Source organism: Cottoperca gobio, chromosome 16, assembly GCF_900634415.1.
Source record: "Cottoperca gobio chromosome 16, fCotGob3.1, whole genome shotgun sequence".
In the NCBI taxonomy this organism is placed as follows: Eukaryota; Metazoa; Chordata; class Actinopteri; order Perciformes; family Bovichtidae; genus Cottoperca; species Cottoperca gobio.
In genome coordinates this window covers 9,359,467-9,374,906 of record NC_041370.1, presented here as the reverse complement: position 1 = coordinate 9,374,906, position 15,440 = coordinate 9,359,467, and the positions used below count along the sequence as shown (strand labels likewise).

Below are 15,440 nucleotides of genomic sequence, written 5' to 3'. Positions count from 1 at the left end.
GTTTTATTTCCTGCCATACCTTTACTGCCTTTTAACCTCATTAATTTTCCCTTTTTCTGCTTCTCTTCCTCATCCATCCCCACCCGTCCCCTTTCCAGATGAGATTGAAATGCTGGAGCGCCTCTGGCTGTCAGGTATCTGCCATAATGACAAAATTGAGGTGATGAGCAGTAAACTGGATATTGACAACATGGCCGGGGTCTTCTACATGTTGCTGGTGGCTATGGGCCTCAGTCTGTTGGTGTTTGCCTGGGAACACTTGGTCTACTGGAAGCTGCGCCACTGCATGGCCACCAGTTCTGGCAAATTGGACTTTCTCCTGGCAATCAGCAGAGTAAGTGCTTTTGTCTGTTTTTGTGTGTGTGTGTGTGTGTGTGTGTGTGTGTGTGTGTGTGTGTGTGTGTGTGTGTGTGTGTGTGTTTGTAGTGGTTTTCTGCACTAGCACACAACATGTCTTACTGTTTTAAAGTGTTTTAGTTTCTCAAACTGTTACATCCACATTACCACTGCTAATATTTTAAATTTCACGCCATTAAAATAATTTTCTATGGCAACAATGGGGTGTCTTAAACTACACTACACTATAACAGGACAACATGAATGGAACCAAAATGCTGTGCATGTAACCATATGCATAACATGTGTGTTCCTGCTTGTGTGTGCCCTTATCTGTTACTGAGTGTGAGTGTGAGAAAGTGTGAGGTCTAGGGTCAATTCAATTCCACTCAGTCAATTCGGGAGATTAATTGAAATTCAATTCCGCTCACATCCTGGATATCCTGTTCCTTTGACAGTGACCTTGACAGAAGCAGCCCACACCAACTGCATGTGATTATTGTAGCTTCACTGATAATCATTTGTCCTTTTTCACCACTGTGGTTGTAATTTATGCATTTATGTATGCAATTCCATTAGCCAAACAATGCACAACTGTACTATAAATAGGAATGGATGTGTATCTGAAAAATAGCAATCTTGCATTTCTTTTGAAAACTGGAATGTATTTGGATTACTGTTTTATAATTTCCATTCTCATCCTCTTTCCTCTTTTTTCTGTCCCTCTATCCCTCTTACAATAATACAATGTGTTTTGTACATGTGTGGAATGACATCTGCTGCATCTGTACGCATCTATGTTGTTATCTCAAAAGCAACATTCAATTGATTTCATTTTTTATTTCAAGAAACCCTACTTATTATTTTTCATTTCATGTCACTCTGCGATTAAAATCTGACTCTGTTCTTGATTTTTGCTCTCTTTTTCTCAGGGCATGTATAGCTGCTGTAGCTTTGAGGATGAAACGGCGCCACGTGGCGCTAAAACTTTGCCAACTCATCACCACACTGCGATGGTTACAGTTCCGTCCCAGCCACACGTTGTCTCAACGTCTATGACCAACCCAGTCATTGCCATGGCGCAACAGCAGCAACCACCGCAACAGCAGCAACCACAGCCCGTCTACAAATCACCTCTACCGGGCTCTCCTCCCACCGTGGTGCATTCTGGGACAGCACTGGGTCCCCCCATTGCTGGTGCACCCCTTCCCTTGCTCCACCTTCCTGCCCCGGCCAGACCGCAGACTGGCTGTGGTGGATCGCTGGAGGCTGCCCAAAACGGCTACAGCCACCAACCCACTGGCTGTAAGGGGGGCCATCACTGACATGGGACCCTTTGCTCAGAAAGTCCCACCAAACTGGGCTTCACCTGCTGGAGGGGGTGGGGGACTTGATGGCTATAAGAGATACTATGGTCCCATTGACCCTGAGGGACTGGGGCCCTGCATGGAGCAGCAGGCAGGGTCCCAGACCCCCAAGACTATGCCCAGGGGCCACCCCCAGCCTCCTCCAGCCAGTGTGGCATTCTATTCAGAGAAGGGCATAGACCATGGGGTGGGGAAGAGGGTGGTGGGAGGTGGCAGCGGAGGTCAGGGGAAGGGGGTCGTTAAACCTCTGGGCACTCCCAGATTGCCTTCTAAGAGTCAGGCCCCTCTGCCTCCTACACCCCCGCTGCCACACCCCTCTCCCCCTCTCCCCTCATCCTTCTGGAGGAAGCGTAGGCCCAAGAAGCCCAAAGAGCCTGGAGGGCCACTGTATGAAAACATTTTACCCCTGGGGCGGAGGGGAGGAGCACGAGATGGAGTGAGAGAGGGAGGAGGGAGGAGGGCACGCCCCCTCTCTCCCCCGCTCTCACTTCCTGTGCCAGTACCCCTCAGCCCCTCTTACACCCCTCCTTCGCCCTCTGCATCTTTGCACTATACGTCCTCCTTGTCTTCGTCGACCACCTCATCCACATCCACGTCCTCATCTGCCTCTTCTTCTCGCTCCACCTCTCCCACCTACTCTTACAGCTCCTCCAGGAGCACACGGGACAGGACTGGAGGTATAGATGGAGAGGATGATGATGACGATGAGGAGCTGACGGAAGAGTCAAGCCTCCTACTTGGCAGGGGGAGGGAGAGGGAACGCTCAATCATCCGGCCTCGCTCCCTCAGCCAGGGGCGCCTGCCACCACCCATACCCCCCAGGAAACCACGCACATCCTGGGGTGACAGAGAAAGGGAACGAGAGAGGGAGAGAGGAGGAAGCCAACTGTCTCAGCTCCAAGAGTGGTGGGCAAGCTGGAGTGAGAGAGAGAGGAGTGGAGCGGGTGGAGATGCTGAGAGGCAAAAAAGGGAAAAGAAGAGAAGAAAAGAGAAGGAGAAAGAGAAGAAGAAGAAGAAAAAGAACAAAAAGAGGAAAAAGAGGGAAGAAAGGGAAAGAGAGCGAGAGAGAGAAAGGAAGCGGCGAAAGGTGAAAAAGAAGAAGAAAAAAGAGCTAAAGACACAGAAAAGGAAGAAATCAATTGGGGGAAGACGCTCTGAGCCAGAGGAGGGAGATGTAGAGCCAGAGAGGGAAGGGGAGGCAGAAGGCGAGAGGGAAGGAGGAATACAAGACTACTCCTCCTTCTCTGCCCAGTATCGGAGCTCATTTGGGGAGAAGGGACGGGATTCATGGGAAGGAGAAAGGGTAGAGAGAGGTAGGAGAGAAGGAGGAGATGAGGGCAATGAACAGGAGGAGAGCAGCAGAAGCAGGGAGAGGCGCCCAAAATCCTCACGCTCTCATTCCAGACATCGTATTCCCAGTAAGCGCTACCCTAACCTCAACAAACTCCCTGCATCAGTCAAATTTTGGGTGAATGGGAGAGGAGATGATTCAAATACTCCTCCAACATCCCTCCACCCACTTCTTCCGTCCTCCAAGCGGAGAAGAAGTGAAGGGATTAACAGAGATGACAGCGGCAGAGTCGGAGAGCGGCGTCCTTTGTTAATGCATTATGAAAAAGAGAAAGCACAGACAAGAGAAGGACCTACATTCCCTGAGTGGGACTCTGAGGGTGACGAGGATGATGATGAGGAAGAGGAGGAGAGGGAGAGACTGAGGGAGAGGGGAAGGAGAGTGGGCAGGGGGGCAGTGTCTGAGTCAGAGAGGGACAGGGCCAGGGTAGAGGACAGTTATTCAGATGAGGGCTCGTCAGGAGAGTTTGGTCGCTTTGAAAGATACTGGGAAGGTGGTGCAGGGGGAAGCAGCACTGGAATAGGGGGCATAGGCGGAGGAGGCTGGTTCTTTGGCACCTACCCCTCCAGAGAGAAAGGGGGCAGTATCAACAGTCGGGATGATTCCTTACTAGGTACTCGGACAGAGGGATGGATTGGTGCTGATTTCTGGGGTTCAGGGCCAGGAGTAGGTTGGGGCTCAGGGGGAGGTAGTGGAGGGCTCGGCTCACAGTGGCCGCCACCCCCCACAGCCTTCCCTCCACCTAGGAGATATTGGTCCATGGACAAGATCCCTGTGAAGGGAGAGAAAAAGTGGAAGAGTGGAGGAGGGAAGAGCAAGGGGCGGTCTCGAGACAGAGGGGAAGAAGCAGGACGGGCCACCATGTGTTCCTGTAGCCTTTACCCCCAACCCCATCCTTACCCACATCCTCACAGCCGCTCGCACACCTCCCACTCAAAGAGAGGAGCCACGGCACTTTCCCATAGCCAGGAAGAGCTTCTCCCCCACTGCCACAGCTTCAGCGGGGGTTCTCGCCCCAAGCCTCTCCCCCCCAAACCAGATCCCAGTCAGGCCAAATCAGGCAGCCAATCTAACCTCAGCCTCAGCACACAGCCCACAGACCATCCACCTCAGCCCTCTCCGTCGCCACCCCAGCAGCCGTCCATGTCTCCCACCTCTCTCCCGATGCCCATCCCCCCTCCGCCCTCCTCATCCTCCATCTCACCACCAGCAGGGGTAGGGATGGTAGGCCAGGCTCAGGCTTCGGCCAGTGCCAAACTCCAGTATCAGAGACTGCGCTCGGTGCCACAGCCACGGAGGTTTTACTCCCCCCACCTGCCACTCAAAGCCAAGAGCCTGTGCTCGCGCCGAGGGTCGGCCCACTTCTCCAGCCTGGAGAGCGAGGTATGACAGGGGGAGAAGAGAGAGGGAGACGTGGGAGCGAGCACCACTGCTATAGAGAACCGTGGTGCCATGGCAGCTGGAGCCAGGGATGACACCAGAGATACGGCTGCTTTGGTGACCATAGGTAATCAATTAGCAACCATCACTGCGGGAACTAACATGGACAGTAGTTCTACTGCGAGCACTACTCTGTGTGAGAGCAATGACACCGCCACCCGCTCCATTGTACGCGTTCTTGTGAGGGCGACAGTGAGACGCCACACCAGGGTGAGCTACATCCGTTTGGATGGTTCCCATGACGACGAGAGTGAAGGCGAGACTGCGTCAGCGGGGACGGCAGCTCCCGAACTTCTCCTCCGCTCAGAATTGAGCTTCGTGATGTCATCTTCGGTTCTCCTCCCCTCCCCGAGTCACAACTATGGATAAGAGTAGTGTCCGACTTGTGAGTAATGATGTCATATTTGTACACACAAACACACACATGCACGAGCACGCACACACACGTACACACAGATATATGCTCAAAACGTCTCCCTCCCTCTGGCTTTGAGAACACTCCTCTGTGGGATGTGGAGAGACCCACCCTCTCCCAAAAGATGCCAGTGTTTGGTCAATAGACTCTGGCTCCCTATCCCAAATGGCTTTTGGCTTTTGAACTGGACTGGTGGACTGCTTCTCGGAGAGACTGCCCCCTCTTCTTCCCTTTTGTAAATCAGTTGATATGAAAAGCAATGCAGTCAGCTCTCTCATGCACTCTGTCTGCCTGATCACCTTTCACTGGGCAGCGAGGACAGTGCTATTTATTTGACCTTTGACCTCCTTTGACACCATCAGACCCATCTAGCTCTACCCCAGGACCATCTACGTGATATCATGTTTTACTAAAAACCCTTTTACCAATCAGATTGAACCCTTTCTCCTCCTCCCTATTGGAGATTGTCATGTCACCTCTGGTCCAACCAGAGTTCGAACACAGTTGAGTATTTGATCAACAAACTGAACTTTAAAAGAGAAATAACAATAAGAACAAAAAAGACATGTAGCAGATTTTCTTTTACGTCTGTCTTTTCTTTTCTTTCTTACTCAGACTTTTCTCCCCTTGCCCTCTTTTTTATTCTATCAATATATTTCTCTCACTGTGTTAGTGTTTTAATAAAGAGGAGACTGGATGTGGCTAGTGTTGGAAGTGGGAATGATTTGATAGCAGTGCCAAATTTCCACTCAACAGCTTTTAAGCAAGATTGATTTCCAAGTAATTTGTTTTCATAGATAAAGCCCCATCTTTTCTTTCCACACGTGAACAATGCATAATTCACCATCATGTAAGTGGATCAAGGGGATGATTGGTGCAATATCTGTAATTGGCACTAGATGGCTGCATAATATTCAAATAAGCTTTGGAGACAATTGTGCAGGAGACTTGTGGTACGTTTAATAATTGTAGCTACATGATACAGAGCAAGGGGTGTGCAGCTATGAACTTTATTATTTTTATGAAAGTGGTCAGTCAGGATATATTCAGAGGAAGAAAGGGGAATTAAAACCAAGTGCAGCTCTCTTGGGATGTCATTGTATTTCACTACTATACTGTACCTTGGCAGAGTTTGTAGATGATAGATTATATGAAGCACAAGATTCATTGTATTTTTCAGACATGTGTGCCACAGTTGTAACTGCACAATCTATCGGTAATATATATTTTGCTGATGTGTGAAAAACTATTCACTTGATGTTAACTCATGTTGATATTATGGACAATAAAATTCACTGTTACCCAGGTTCAAATAACAAAGTACCACAGATGCTTGTGCTGAGGAAATGATCTTGTACTTTGACTATTTCCTTTCGGCAAATAAGACTGAACGATATACTGTGAATGTTTTAGGTTCCAATTTGAGGTGCATATACAATAGCTGAGACTTCACTGAATGCAGTCAGTAATAATTCCTGTAATCAAGATTATCAGATGACTGTTTGACTTTGAGCAATATTCCCACCTTCAATGTGACAGCGATGCAATGGCACATCTGTTTGCATCTGAGACATTGTAATTGTTTTTCCCTCCAGATCATTTGTTTCAACCAGAGTCAGATGTTCCACATCTTCACTGATTCTCTTATAGGTATAATCAGTTTAATCTAATTTGGTCAGAAGTGATTGTAATAAATGAGTTAAAGTCCACAGCACCTGGCTCTGGCTGACCAATATGAATACGAAATGCTATGTGTTCAAGGGAAAGTAGTGAACTGTAGCATTGTACCTTCTGTGAGCTGTGCCAAAAGCCATCTACTGTGTAAACTGTGCCAATGTTGCCAACATTGCAATGCATACACTCCATTTTCACAAGGTCAACATATCCACCTCATTTCTCACACTAAGACCAGCCACAGCCCAGCTCTTCTTCTATTGTAGTTGAATGTAGCTTTGACATGATGTAGCAAAAGAACACCTACTTTTAGACTTTGTAGCTTTTTGGATGCTGTTGATAATGGCGAGAAGGGAGGGGGGGGGGGGGGGGGACGGAGGGGTGTTGACCTGCTATGTGAGGGACTGTGCGTTGTGTTTGTGCATGTCGTCACAGATCGAAGGGTTAGTTGACCTTCTCAATTCCCCTTTTAACTCCTTTGCCCTTAAATGAGGGCAGACTGTACCTTTTATCTGCACATGGATTGCTTTTTTTCTAGGACTGCGTGGGGCAATTTTTTAAAACAATCTGTCTTTGTTTTTTAGAGAAATGCTTTCGCCGTTTCCCATCCTTTGGAAAGCCCCGGAATCATTGCATGTTTAGCTGAATGAAATCTCTAAGATTTGTGGTGGGAGGGTTGTGTAGTTCAATTGTAGCAAATGCTTAGGACCCAGGGCAGCCACAAGTGAGGCAGTATGCTCGCTCACTCTGCACCCCGACAGTGGAAACCACGGCAACTGTTCGACTGCTTCCTGTGTAGTAGAACACAGTCATTTTCAACCAATCAACAGGGCTTAAACCTGGTATGTCATTGAGCATTATTGATTTCTATTGAGGCGCTAATACTTAAGTCTGTGACTGCATGAACAGAAGTGACTCTTAAAAACCCTCTTGCTTATTTTTGTTTTTATTTATTTATTTTATGCTGAGAAAAAAGAATATATTAAAATATACTATGTTTTTGAGAATGTACCATGTTATACTGTGATTTAACTGAGATATTTTATTGTATTCAACTATCATTTGAATTCTATCATTTATCTATAAAGAAATATATATGTACAAATAAATATATACATATATATACATACAGGTATATATATATATTAGTTAAGTTTGGTATATTTGGAGGAAGTGTTAGATGAAATAGTTTTAAATGTTTTAGCTTTGTAGCGATTCTAGACACTGAAATCATTTTTGAATTTCGATTCCTCCTATATGACTGTGAAGACATTAGTGCCTGTGACAAAAAAGACAAGTAAAAGTCTAAACTCTCTATTCATCTGTATCTACTATAGCTATCAGTCTGTCACTCCTCTCGTACTACCTAACATTACTTTTTGACACTCGCTGCTTTTACACATCAGTATGTTTCTCTCACACAGTCTGCTGTCTCTTTTGCTTTCTCCTGCTCTCTTTTGCACTTCTTTCTCTGATTTTCATTAACAAGCTATGAACATCCTCCACCCCTCCTCTTTTTCAAGTTTTATCATATGGTGATCACATCTCTTTGTTAATTAACCCATCCATTGACCTTTTGCTGTTTTCCTTTGATCACTTTCTTTTTAAATCAGTTCATTCCTCTGTCTGTCTCTCACTTAGCAAAAAACAGAGACCAGTAGATACTGTGTTCTTGCTCCTTTTGACTGATTGTTGATGATGATGATCAATTAATTGATTGATGAAATAATTAATGAACAATGTTACTATTACTGATGTGACTGAAGTGTGTATCTGACGACCATGCCACTGTAGCAAGTCTGGGCTGTACCACACCACCAGCGAGCAAATGAGGCCACAGTTGCTATGGTGTTGCCATGGCATTTTCATGGCGTTGCCATGGTGTCCTCTGCACCGCCACCACCTGGTGCCTGCTGGGTAATATAGTATAATGTCCTTCACTTTCCCCAAAGCACTGGTCAAAGATCTGCTATGCTCCCCTCTGCTCAGTCCTGAGCTTAATCTGTGGAAGGTGAAATATTAAGAGTGCTGAGGGGCAGCATGGTGGTGAAGTGTCTGCTGTCTATGCTGATCTAGACTGGACTGGTTTGGCTAGAAGTGGCTATTATAAAGTTTTCATATCATGTTGATCACCTTATCTTTAAACCATCATCTTGTGTTGCCCTGCATGTAATTTCCAAAAGCTTCATATCACTGATAGCCTCAAACCAGTCAGGACAGAAGTGTGTTTCTGTGTCTTCGCGTGTGTATTTCTAGTATTGAATGTGTGTTTTATGTTGAGAGTGTACATGCCATTTACTGTGTGTGTATTGCATGTGCACTAAACATTTGTAAAAGCCCACTGCAGCATGATTCTGTAGAACTCTCCTTTGCTCTCCCTCTGTTTTTCCTCTCCCGCTATTTCTGAAAAAGCACATACACACACTTTGCTGTGCATGCATATTTAACACACAATGCGTACATCACTCAGCCAATGATCCTCATCTTCCTCTAGCCCTCGCTAAGCTGCAGCATTGCCTCAAGTAGTCCGATCATCCCACACAGGCACATGTGTGGCTTCACGCACAATGCACGCCACACACACTGTAGCTACTGTAATTTCTTGAAAATGCAGAGTCTTTTGTGTGAGATTTGGTTCACAGATTTGGTTATCGGAGGAAGTTAAGTAGATTCACTGTTCTGCCTGTTTTGAGCTATTTGTCTCTTGAGTTTGCCTTATGGTCCTGCACTCTGCTTTGCACTGTCCTGCCTGTTCTGATCCATCAATTCCTCTTTAGAGCAGTCGGATTTCATTTGTTTTATTTTGCTGACTTGCTCCTCTTTTGATTTACCTTGTTGTCCTGATCTGCTTTGATTTATCAGATTTACTATCTGGTCAAATTGTATGTGTTGAACAGTCCAGTCCAGCCTAGTGCAGTGTGCTCCGGGCGAGTCTAGTGCCTGAGTTTGTAAGAGATCCTGGTGCAGCCTCAAGCTCATCCCCTCACTCTATTGGCCCGTTACCTGGGAAGCAATACGTGTGGTGCTCCAGAATTCAAACAGGGTCTTCATTGGCTGAATCGGCCGTGAATTATATCAAGGAAACACAGGAGTGCCACACGTTGTACTCACCAGGTCTAGGGTCTGCATGTTGCACCATGAAAAGCTTATCCTACCACAGTGACAGGGCACATATACCCACAGAAACCAGTGTGCGTGTGTTTTCAGCATTGTACAAGGCCCAGTTCTGCTCTAGTAACCTCGCCAACACTATAGGCCTACTTACGGGTTGCTAAGGCGGGTTGCTAGTAGGGTGATGTTGCTCCTAGCCCAGACTGGTCAGGTCTATGCCCTAATTTAAATGTGTTAGTTTATTTGACATTGTCTGTCTGGGGTGGGGCTGGAGGGTCAGTGCTGCACTTACTTCCTGAGAATTGCTTCATAAAATATGATTCTCTTTAATTAATGCCAGTGGTGCTGTGTTTCCTTCCAATTCTTTTGTCACGAATGTGATTATAAATAAGGGGCTTTGAGATTGTGTTTGTGTGTGTGTGTGTGTGTGTGTGTGTGTGTCTGTGTGTGCGTGTGTGTGTGTGTGTTTTTCTTCTCTTTTGACAGTATTTTCCATACACGCTATTACCCAGTCAGAACTCCTTCAAAGTAAATTTATGGAGAGCTCAAAGAGTAGTTTCTTTGGCATTCTGACAGGCAGTCCTCTGCCAAATTGTATGTGCGGTGTGTGTATGCGCGCGTGTGTGCATGCTTGCTTGCATATATTTCTCAGAGGTTTCTCGGTTCTTGTCAGACTTTTGCTTTGATCTGGCCAGAGCTGACCTCACATAATCCAATGGTTTCCCCCCTCAAAGAGAGCAACACACCTAAAACTCTGCCTCAACTCTCAACCCCAGCCAACAGCGGCCGAGTCAGAGCCACCTGACCAGCTCTGTACAACGACAACACACTGATGTGTTTCTGCTGATCAGAACAGAATATAGAAACAGACCTGACCCCGATGCAGCTTTCTGGAAATCCATCCATTGACCTGTGTTGACTGATATTTGCATTGATAGCCTTTTAGTTTTTGCTTTCTTGTGTTGTTATATGTTTTCGTTCATGAACAGAATTCATTATATCAGGAATAGATGGAGTCAAATTGGGTGGCAAACACAGGAGGATAAAAGTAAAAGTGAATTCGAAATACTTTCATCATCCTTTGTGGAAAATCTCTTATCTGGTTCACAAAGCTAGTTTTAAATGTATTCACAAATATGACTTGGTTCTTTAAAAAACGCTGCTCAACCAAGCATGACAAAACATCTAAACCAGGGATGGGCAACTTTGAGGATAGGGAGGGCCACAAAAAGTGTGTCCTCACTGCCAGAGGGCCACTTTGCACCCCCCCTCACGGCCTGCCAGTTGCCCATCCCTGATCTAAACAGTACCTGACACACGATAGTCTGCAAGAGTGTTGATGGGGATATTAAATATGTTTTGTTCTGCTCCCCGTGCGCCTGCGATCTGCTAATTAGCCATGCTTTGTCAGTGTGATGGGCTAATGGCTAATTGCATTGTGAGGCCTCTGTGTGTACATGCAGTAATGACTTAACGCTCTAATAAGATTGAGTTACAGGCAGTTGGATCATGGTCCCCAAACACTGATCTGAGGTCAGTGTTATGCTTTTCTCTCTAATGGCTATGATGGGAGAGTGGAGGAGATAAACTGATCCTTGATCTCCCATCTGGGATTTCTATCACTCGTCCTGTCATTTAGTTTAGAGCCGAGTACAGTTAGATGCCAGCAGTGATGCATTTGCTTTTGTGCGTTCTTATGAATATAGAATGCAGGAATACACTTTTTATTTGATTAGGTGTACATTATATTTAGTGAATGCTGCTCAACTATGCTTTTATATTGAAGTTGTAAAATATGCATGATCTGGATTGGTCAGTTGATTAATACCTTGCGCCCTGCACAGCTATCTATCTCTGCTCAATTCCCCACCTGCTCCATTCTCTTCCACTCCATCTCCCTTCTCCTCCCCTGCTACAGCACCTTCCAGTCCTCAGTGACACACACACACACACACACAGTACAGTGACACACATTCACACTCAGTAGCGGTGTGTGGGAATGGAAGGAGTGTGCTGCGTCCCTGCTGAGGTGCAGCAGATTGATCCTGTACTGATCTGCCACCGGGTCCCCGGGGATTTGTAACGCATGTCTGTGGTGCAGGGCTTAACACTTTCCCTCACTCTCTTCATGTCTCTCTCTCTCTCTCTCTCTCTCTCTCTCTCTCTCTCTCTCTCTCTCTCTCTCTCTCCCTCTCATTCTTTCTCTCTCTAGCGACACTAGCGTTGTCTCTTGCTATGCAGTGCAGTAGCTCTTACGCTCCTGCACACCTCTCACCCTCCATCTCTCTCAGTAGTCTGCCAATAACAGGTTCTCCTTCGTCTCTCTGTTTTGATTTTCTTTCAATTCTATTTCCCCTGACTGACTCTGTCATTTCATTTATTCTCTGCTCTACTCTATCTCTGGTTATCCCTTCCTTAAAATCATTCTGTTCTCCCTGTGGATTTCACTCTCTACTGCATTTTATTGATAATTTCTCTATTGTTTCTTTCACTACTCTTTTACTGACACTGTTGTCTTTCTTACATATAATACATAGGTTTTTAGAAATGTATCTACTAAATAACTAAATCTATATCAATGTAAATAACACTGCACACACTGTACTTACACACATACAGTACATGTGGAAGGAGAGCGCTGTTTCCCTTTCATCATGTGTGCAGCGCCACAGGGTTCTACAACCCATCGGCTTGATCTCTGAAGTAAAAAAAAACACCCAAGCACCCTTTCATCTCGTGTTTTTTTCCCTCAGCTACACAGCCAATCTCTCGCTTCCGCCATTTTCACATGAGCCACACTGGACCACAACGAGGGACAAATGAGCTAACTGACCCACAGTTACCACACTGTTTGTCTGTGTGTTTACGTGGGAGAGACAAACGTGTGTCTTTTGTTTCTGTTGCTTGTGTGTCTGCTATTATGTTAGCATGGTTGCATGCTTCTTTTTTTTGTATCATTCCAGGCAGTAGCAGTTGTAACAATATGTGGCTGTTTGATTAGTTGTAATGGTAATGAACACAGAGTATGTTTACACAATAATGCAAATACCGCTTTTAATGCTAATCCGTCCCCTTAATTTGGTTCACCAGGATCTCTTTGGATGTTTAAACTCAAGTTATATGCACTGCTGAAACTGGTCCATCCTGCCCCAGCAAAGGGGAACTTCAAATCTCTTTTAAAAAAAACAATGCAGATTACAGATGTCACTAAGAATTATTGTCATTAACAATCAATCAATCCTTTGAATATTTAGTAGATTCACTGTTTGTTCTATTACCATTAGAAAACACTGAAACACAGCCCAAGGTGACCAACCAACAGTCCAAAACGTATAAATATATTCTATTTATATAACAAAGGGAAAGCACACACACACACACACACTTGAGTAGCTGGAGCCGGAGTGTTTGGCTTTTTTGCTTAAGAAAATGAAATAAATTATCTATTCTCTATTGCTGATAGAGTTTCTGGATCAACTGAACAGTTTTTGAACTATATCAGTTTAGTTCTAACGTAAGAAACCATTGATTTTACTTTATTTCTAAATCATTTTGATGTTTAAGGTCTTTTTTGTCTCTATTGTCAGAATCTAAAGTGGCGAGGATGAATAGCTTTGTGTGCTAACCGTCCTTAAGATGGAGCAGTAACAACAACAGAACATGAGTTTTGCTGTGTGCTGCGGCCAAAATGTTTGAAGCAACATTAGCACCACATCTAGGACACAATAATTATTCACACTAGATCCTTGTTTGCATGTGTGCGTGCGTGTGTGCGTGCAATGCCACCGACCCAAAGGGAATTCATCCTAGAACAGTGGGATAAAGATTAAGATATCCGCAGACTTTACCTTCTTATCCATTCGCCTCATTATCCATTTGCCCCTCTTACCCTGAATCTCCTGCCCTCCTGCTTTCATCCTTCCCCATGAGCACATTTTGTTCACAACCTTGTCTTCCTCCCTGCAGTAGTAAGAAAGGTTTTGCAGCATACCGCTGAGGCTTTGAGTTGTTTATAGTATTTTACACATAATGTGTATATGTATCAGCTCACATGCCTTTTGCTCTCATGTTAGTACATGATCTATTGGCTCGGCTACGGCTAAACCAATTATACTCAAGGCCTCGACCTCGGTAAAGACAGGATCTGCCAAACACAAATATTTTATTTTTTTATGTAAAATAATAATAGGAAGATAAAACTAAATTCTGTTATTTAAACAGAAAACAGAGAAAAATATAGCTACAAAATCAGAAAATATTGTTATCTTATCTAGCGGCTATAATCAATATTTTCATATTAATAATGGTTCACATGAATATGAACCAACAGAGAATTAGCACCCAACCCTGCACTTCCCCTCAGCTCTATTGAGCGTTTCAGTGTCCTTCAGCTAGTTGAGGTTTTACGGCCTCCAACTTCACTGTTCTGATTCACTCTCACTGCTATAAAAGCGTTGTTTTCTGTTCCAGCTGGCAGCTGTTTTCTGTGAAAACAGACTAATTGTACACTACCTGCTCAGTACCAAACAACAGACAGACACAGTTAGCAACTAGCTGCTGAGATATTGGAGCATTTAGCACTTAAAGAGCCAGATATTTCCCTCAGGAGTTAGTGGAGACAAAAACAGAGGCAAACAAAAAGGTCAATTAATCAAGTCTAAATTAATGATAACGTTCCTCAGTTAGCCCTTTGTTGGATTTATAACTATTTATTTTACTAACTATTTGCTAACATGCTAATATGTCAGTGTTTTGTTTCTTGCAAGTGGCCAAAGAACAAAGTTTCCCTCAAGAAAGACCAAAGACAATTCTGGATCATATTCATTTACGCAATATGCCAGGTGATACATCAAACAGCAGACTTTTCATTTCCCTCCACACACTGTACAGTATATAAACAAATACAGCTTGAAGCAATAGTGAGAGGCAAGCAGTGTACAGGAGCAACATACTCGAAGATACTGGGACCACCCGCTTTCACTTTCGCATTGCGCAGGCAGGTGCGTTTTGCCCCATCTGAACCATTACAATGGTAGTGATAACTATTGATAACGGCCATTCAGTGGGCTGATAACATTCAAAACAGATGGTGGTAGTAAAAGAAAAAGGGAAAGTATGGAGTCATGGGGCATAAACTTCCTGACACTAAACTGGTGTGATAAAGAGATTCTCAGACTCCTTTAGATGTTTAGATGTCCCTCCTGAGCCCTGAATTTGTAGGCCCTGTTGATAAGCCCTATTTGTCTGCCAAGTGTCTCATCTGACTGGTGTGTAGGTTTGTTGCTCTCTTCCAAAAACACAGCAGACCACTCTTCATTAAAAAGGCAAATAGACACATCGCAACAGAAAGCCAATACAAGCAAAAACACGGCCAGTTGGATCCGAAGAGACAAATTTAACAGGCAGATATGATTACCTTAGACACCACTTCTCCCCTGATTCCACAAACAACAGTTAGGCAAGTCAAATTACCTTAATTTCATTGGAGGAGAAAGCCAGCAAGCCAGGTTGAAGCCGCTGCTTGATGCGAGTGAGCGCTCGTTAGACGATAAAGGATGCATGTAATTGGTGAAGTGCTGATTGTTCCCCAAAAAAGATTCCATCGGAGGAGAATTTTCTGTTTCATTAAGCCATGGTCAGAAATAATAAGATAGCCATCTGCAGACTGAGAGAGAGCAAGAGAGGAGCGTTTGGGTGTATAGAAGGTGCTCATTTTCAGAAATGGACTGCTTCCAGTATACTGTCA

General features: G+C 44.8%; 1 protein-coding gene across 1 annotated transcript in view; it reads left to right on the top strand.

The window, feature by feature from the left end:
* The window catches only part of grin2db (glutamate receptor, ionotropic, N-methyl D-aspartate 2D, b), a 44,649-nt gene extending 37,699 nt beyond the window's left edge, over positions 1 to 6,950 (top strand). The window contains 3 exon segments of the mRNA XM_029451038.1: positions 99 to 334; positions 1,269 to 1,544; positions 1,546 to 6,950. Of these exon segments, the coding sequence (XP_029306898.1) occupies positions 99 to 334; positions 1,269 to 1,544; positions 1,546 to 4,443 (3,410 nt within the window). The 3' untranslated portion in view covers positions 4,444 to 6,950.
* The last annotated feature ends 8,490 nt before the right edge of the window (positions 6,951 to 15,440 follow it).